The 7,471-nt window shown below is 35.2% G+C and overlaps 1 protein-coding gene across 1 annotated transcript in view; it reads left to right on the forward strand.

Moving 5' to 3' along the window:
• Positions 1-7,471, forward strand: part of LOC121739399 (E3 ubiquitin-protein ligase highwire) — a 154,280-nt gene that overhangs the window by 30,332 nt on the left and 116,477 nt on the right. Inside the window, exons 31-34 of the mRNA XM_042131859.1 lie at positions 601-722; positions 1,111-1,215; positions 4,130-4,299; positions 5,476-5,638. Of these exons, the coding sequence (XP_041987793.1) occupies positions 601-722; positions 1,111-1,215; positions 4,130-4,299; positions 5,476-5,638 (560 nt within the window). The remainder of the gene's footprint in view (positions 1-600; positions 723-1,110; positions 1,216-4,129; positions 4,300-5,475; positions 5,639-7,471) is intronic.

Here is a 7,471-nt window from a genome sequence, read left to right on the forward strand (position 1 = left end):
ATTATATTGGAACTAGGTAAACCGGGAGTCAGTCAATAACAAATTGGGGTTTATCCTCGCCTTAAGAAAAAAGTGGTCTATTCTTTAAACTGCTCGAAAGCCTTAACCATCTAAGTTTGCCTTTTTCTATAAATAATTGTAATTATTTAAAAAAAAGTTTTTAGCACTCCTATAACTAGTTCACAATACTAAGCGACTTCATTCATCCCATTTTTAGATAAAATACGTAGAATCAGAAATGTTCAAAGAACAAACCTCTTTAATTTTATTATACAAGTTCGTACATTCCATTGTTTAGTAAACAATACAAAGTGTAGAATAATAATCTACAAACTATAGATGGCTAAATAGCAAAATATGCATAAACTAAATAAATGTAAACATCCTAACAACATTTGTTACTTCAACTTCAATAATATTTGTGCCCAATTTATAGTGTTGTAAAAACGTTCACATAGGAATAAATAAATAAATAAAATCTTGTGAAAGCATAATATTAAAAGCTCGAATCATCATCGACTACTTGTGGTTGCGCGTGAGCCGTCTAGTGTTGCCCGCTCTCGATCAATAATCGATTTAACAGTTGATATTTTGTTATAGCGTCTAATACAACTGACATCTGAGACTGGCGAAGCAGAGGATTTAGACGACACGGGTTCGGACGCGCCGTGTATGCACTACAACTGCACTTACGTCAGTGTCACACCCAAGCTGTCTAATGCGTAAGTAGCTTTATATACCCTTCTTTACGTCGAGTCATGAATCATGATATGCGCCACGATTGCTATGGATTGCACAGATGTCTACGGCATGCAGAAGACTGACCAAGGGCAATCATAGCAAGATATTATGCTATTTAGGCGTTTTTGAAATTGTCTACATGATTTATGATAGACAATTTAAATGCATGCACAAGCCTTAGATTATTATGTTATCAGTTGGATAGTCTTATGATAAGTGATAACTGATAACTATTAACCGTTTCTATTGCAATTGCTGTTCTGGAATTTTTGGCATTTTTAAGGTCTTGACACAAAAAAGATTAATTGAATAACATTAAAACTTAAAAAAAAAATGCAATATTTTCTGATTACATTTAACAATTTTCAGAGCATCTGATTGGCCACAAAAGTCTCTACTAGTTCCCGGTAATGAAGTGATATTTTCACTTGAAACAGCTACGGATTACTTGAATGAATACAGTAAGGGGAACAAGTAAGTAGTAATAATTTTCTTCTGATATATAATAATGAAAAAACCGTTACACAAATTAAAATATACTTCCATCTGCTGGGCACCCCACTGTATGTCATTGTTTTCATCAAATCGGGCGGTATTTGCCAGCGTCTATTGTAAATTAGAATAATAGATTCATGACAATGTATCGCGTAAAATGAACTTAAAGAAACGTATAATTTCATTCGTTAAACTTCTTCCCCTTTTCGCTGAACATTTTAAACGCACGCAAAAGTGTAGTTTATTTCCCTCGGCCCAGTATTACGAATTTAATGAAAACTAATTAATTAAAATCGGATATATTTTACCATCTGCACAAATCGGAAACTGAAAACAAGTTTAGGTTTAAAGAATTTATTCTCATAAAGGATACGTCAATATCCAGTTACATGAGAATGACATCAAACAATATTTATTTATATTAGTGTCCGACCGAAACTGATTTTAAAGCCGAAACCGAAACCGAACTTTCGGCCTTACTCTCAGTTTCAGCCGAAACCGAAACTTGGTAAAACATTTGAAATTACGATTATTTACTGAAATTTATTGATTTTTAACATAAATTACAACTTTTTAAAGTAAAGAAAAAGTACCACATAGAATTTTTTAGTTTTTGCGACATTTCTTAAAATAAATATTATTAATCATAGACTCGAATATTATGTTTCCTAGAAACTTTTTTGTATTAAATTCCGTTATTTTTTAATGTGATTCCAAGTAGGTGCGATTTCATCAAAGAAATTGAACGCGCTTAGCGCACACTAAACCGGTTCTAAACGTATACATATACGTTTAGAACCGGTTTAGAAACGTACGTGTTTATAAACACTTTTGTATCAATTGCATTTCACCAATATAAACTAAACTCGTTCACAGCAAATTCGATTTTTATCTTCTGAACGCCCAATATTCGAGTTTTAACTTCATAACACATTTAAGTCCTGTCAGTGTAGTGTCATGATAGATCGAAAAACATAGACGAAAAAAATATAATGTATTATAACTAAGGATTACCCTAAGAAACAAGAGCAAAAGTTATTTCAAGTAATTTTATTTAGGTGCGATTTCACCTAAGAAATAGAACGCGCTTAGTGTACACTAAATCAGTTCTAAAGGTATAAATGTTCGTTGTTCAAAACGAAATTTCTAAGCAAACTTGCAGTTGACGTCACATTTTATTTGCTCCAGAAGGTGTTTTGCCACTAAAACTGAAAAATATACTAAAGGCCGCAAGTGTGAAGCTTACGGAGAGGTGGGCTAGATAAGATTCTAGCATGGTAGGAACGGTCTAAGAGATTGCGTGTCCAAAGTTAAAAGTTAATTTTAAATATTTAAATGGAACACGCGATAAAAGTAAAAGAGTGAGGCGAGATAATTTACTAGAAAAACCTCGCTAGATATATACTAATACATATATTATGTATCCTATAATCTCACAGTCAATCAAAATTCTTAAGTAAATAAAGTTCACACACAATATTATTATAATCAATAATTTATCATAGCATTTACTAAATCGTTTGTTTGGGAAACATTTTTGATTTGGGACTAATCTGGAAAACATAATCTCAAAACACGATTAAATAGATGGTGACGAACTGAGCTGGGGCCTCGCTGGCAAGTAAGCACGAGTTAACTGTGAAGTTTACCGAACGACGCATGAGTTTCGGCGGGGCCGAAAGTTTCGGCTATATTTTGGCCGAAACCGAAACTAAGGCCGAAACTAGATTTTTTTGGCCGAAACTGGCCGAAACTGAAACCGAAAGTTCGGTCGGTCCCTAATTACTAGTATATATTTGTTTCGTTTTACAACTATAGTCGTGTTCGTTTCGTTTTTTAAATGTCAGTGTCAGTGTCAGTGTGAGTGTCATGTTCTAAAATACCATCAATTGCTGTCAGATTTTAGAAAATCTGACTGACACCAATAATTGATAACTTTGCGCATGCTCAATGTGGATTGAAAAACGAAACGAACACGACTTATTCGCCTTGTTTTTCAAGGCGTTTTTACTTTTTAATGTGCATGCGCAAACCTAATTTGTGTCAGTTTTATGCCGCGACCGCATATGCGTAGCGTTACGCGCTAAAAACGATACCATTGGACGATCTGCGTGTATCGTTCAATAGTATCGTCTCATAGCATAGCACGAAGCTTCGGAGCTAGCAGTAATTTCTATTACTGCGCATGCGCTAAAGCTGCACAATAAAGCCGGCGCCAGACATGGGCTTCAAAGTTTGAGCCAACTTTGCACAAATAGGAAAACTTTGCACAAATAAACAAATGTTAGTGCCACACTTGGCGAATTTGCGTATTTTATCACATGTCTGGCACCGGGTTAAGCGTAATTGAAAAAATATGTAACGAATACGACTAAGATTATCAGATAGACATTTTAATTGCAACCGATTTAATTGAATTGTGATTCTGTAAATACTATAGAATGGCTTCACTTTTGTGTTAAATAAAAAAAATCACTGTGTGTACTGTCAACATGATGACTAATTTACTATGTTCAAAGTTGTAACGTAGTTTATAATATTATCATCTTTGTTCAAAGTTAAGTTAGTTATATATTATATAATTAAAAAATTATATCATCAACTTATTTATATCAGTTTAATCCATAATTCCATACTTAATATTATAAATACGAAAGTGTATCTGTCTGTCTGTCTGTCTATTACCTCTTCACGCCCAAACCGGTGAACCGATTTTGCTGAAAGGTATGGAGATAATTTGGGTCCCGGGAAAGGACATAGGATATATTTATCCCGGAAAAATGTACGGTTCCCCTTTAAACGAATTTAAGTACAACGGAGGTGCGGGCGTCATCTAGTAGGCTATATAAAAAATCTACCGTTAACAACTACAAAATACTTTAATTCTGTGCAGCGACGACAACCGCTTCGGTTTCCGCTGCCTGTGCGTCGGGTATGAGGATGCGCCGTTCACCTCCCAACGCCAGGGTCTAGTGGCTTTGGAGATGGAGCTGGTATACATGGGCGCCGCCTGCTCATCCCGACTCCTCGCACCAGATCTGGACATACCTCCGCTCACTTACCGTATGTATATGCGAACACTGTACTTTAATCCATGGAACAGGGCTACTTTAGCTCGCTACACATTGGTTAGTTTTTAGGTATAGCAAGTGGCCTATGGTTTAATATAGAGCCTTAATTACTACCAAAGCTAATTTCATTTCAAAGATATATCTATACATATTATAAAACAAAGTCGCTTTTTTTCCCTCATGTCCCTTTCTTCCTTTTAATCTTTAAAACTACGCAACGGATTTTGATGATCCTTTCAGTGATAGCTCATTTATCGAGGAAGGCTATAGGATATATTTTATCACGCTAAGAATAATAGGAGAATGTGGAAAAAACGGGGAAAATTATTTGAAAGGGCTTATCTCGCGAACTACTGGAGCAATTATTATGTTATTTGGCACAGATAAGTAGACCACGTGAAGGATCATGGGCATTTTAATCATTTTTTCGGTGGCTATATATTTTATACCCGTGTGACGCGGGGCGGGTCGCTGGTATGAAATAAAATATTAATTGTCTTTCCGCCTATTCTTCCTCAAACTTTGGCACATTGGCCTATTTCTACTTATCTGTAGAAGAAAACAGTATTGATTGACGTAGCGTCAAGAACACTCTATTTCAATAAAAAGAACCATGAATTTTGACTATTATCAATTGAATAATAATTTAATAAACTACGTCTAATTGACTTACTAATTCAGTTTGAGATTAAGATAACCTTTAGCACAATAAATGTGTCACAGGTTAGCTGAGTTATGATTCTATGAACGTATTTGACTCATATCTTGCTGGTCGTGACTGGAATTTACCGTGCAGGTGTCCTACTGTAATGCACACCTGTGATTTGAAAACAATGTAAAATAGTTCTCATTAGTATTGTCACAGGAAGCTCGACAAAAATCTACTTCCGAATCCGGACAAGTGTGAAACGCCTCTCGCATATCGCAATTTTTATGTTTGAATACTATTTTCTTAATAGGTGATTTGAAAATTTAATTAATATTGAATTATCTTTTATTAATATTAAATAGTTAAACTTCGAAATGTACAATTTGGTCAATTTATTATTTTTGAATCCTTTTCTTCATTTGAGAATTGAGATAGCGCCAAATATTATGCTCCAACTAGACTATATGATTTACTACAACTAAAGAGACCTAGGCATCTTATACTTACTTTGATCCACAGCTACAATCATGGAAGTCCAACTGCTGGCGATATCGGCTGGTAACACTGGCCCTGGGAGCTCTGACGGTGACGATGAGAGCGAGGCGCTTCTTCTAAGTAGAGGCCTCCATCTGTCCTCTCCGCCGACTGTACATCATGTGCTTGAGGGACTGCCGTTATTGCGGTGAGTAGATTTTTATTTGCCTATTGGGAGACGAGCAGGAACTTGGCAGCACATGTTAAGTAAAAAATAGAGAACAAGTTCTAGCGACACCAGCACCTTTGCTGCGCACGTTCCCTATATTTTTGCCGCGCTTATTCCTGAGCTCTGAGGAATTATAAGAAAAGTTGTCCTAGTGTGATTTGTCAGGGACATAGGTAGGCCTCGCTTCGCGTCACTTGTTCCTCAGTTCTTCTCGACTCCTTTTAGCTTACGCAGAGTATATGGACAAATAGACTGAGAAGAATCGAGAGGGTTTGATTCCTACTAAAACGCTTAGATGTGGAATAAAGCTTATTACAATACAACTTTCAAATTCAGAATGAAAACTGATCAATGGTCTTACAGATAGATTATTCTTATAATAAATTTCAAATAGCCTGTAAAATATGCAAATGATATGGTGAAACACGTGATTCAGCGTTCATTAAGAGAGTAAGAATAAGCCCGACCTTCATTTCATTCAAGTAGGTATGTTGTATGATAAATAGAGCTGCCGCTTGCTGAAATTAGTATGAAAATTGTAAAGGTAAGTTTACCAGGATTTATGTAGCTGAGTGAAGCGACGTAAGTATTTAGTTTTAAATATGATTATTATTATCGCTACGTTAAGAATCAGTATCTATATGGTAGTCAGGCTTAGACGCTTCGCCTTTGTTTTTCTTTAACATACTATAATATTATTTTTATCAGGACATAACAATAGTTCAAGCTCGCAACAAGAAAACAAGTTCACATTCGCATAATATGAGCTACTTAACTGTTATGTAAGGTAAAAGTAAAACAAGTACTCCATAACTATAATATTTTTATAGTTACAACTGTTTTAAAAACACAGAACTTTCGTTATATGCAACAATCAAAATTATTATCGCTTAAAACTCTACTCGTGTTGAATAAAAGGTATTGAACATTTTAATAGTTATTTGACCATAACCTCCAGTAGTAAAGAGCGAGCACTGGCCTTGTGCGCATCTCTACTGCCCAGTTAATTAGCCTCTGACAAAACCCTTATACCAATGGCGTAAGGAACACTTTTAGATGCGTATAGGTGAATAGCATAGAACATACATCGCATCGTAAAATCATAACTGTTTGAGTTGTAAATAATGTACACATCGCACAGTTCCGTTGAACGATCAAGACGAATATAATTGCACGAAATTACTGTTATGTCTCATAATTTTACAGCAATTGCAGTTAGTAACATTTCTGACTTATTCGAGCTAAAATTAGTGGCTGGTAAACGCTAGCAATATCGCAAATGACGAAGACCGTTGGATTAGGGTCAATTCAGACATAGCATAGATGCAGTCGCGTTTCGGTCCCAATTGACCCTTAGTGATAACCAAAACTGTCACCATCATCGCGAAGCCTAATATGCTACATGATATAATGCATATTGCATACTATAATATTATAGATGCCTATGATACTAGTCTACATAATATGCCTTCCGTTCTGTAGAACATTTCAGGCCTGCTTTTCTGCAGCCACACATGTTGCCACAGTTTCGTTTGTATCTGGAGAAAATTAATTTCATGAATTCGGGGGTTCGGGGGATCTTTTCCTCAAAAGACCACCTACAACTTACAAGATTGGTCTGAGGTATTTTTTTTGTAAAATGTTTCAAACAAAGTTAAAGAGCAATAAGAAAACTTTAAAAAAGAAACCTCTCACTTTTTTGCTTATTACTTTTTTAATTTTTAATTTAGGGTAAAAAGTTATATAAACATATTTGTAGGCCAAATAATAATTTGCAACAATATGCGAAAATAAAAATTGTTTCGCATATAT

The sequence above is a fragment of the Aricia agestis genome, chromosome Z, assembly GCF_905147365.1.
Source record: "Aricia agestis chromosome Z, ilAriAges1.1, whole genome shotgun sequence".
Lineage (NCBI taxonomy): Eukaryota > Metazoa > Arthropoda > Insecta > Lepidoptera > Lycaenidae > Aricia > Aricia agestis.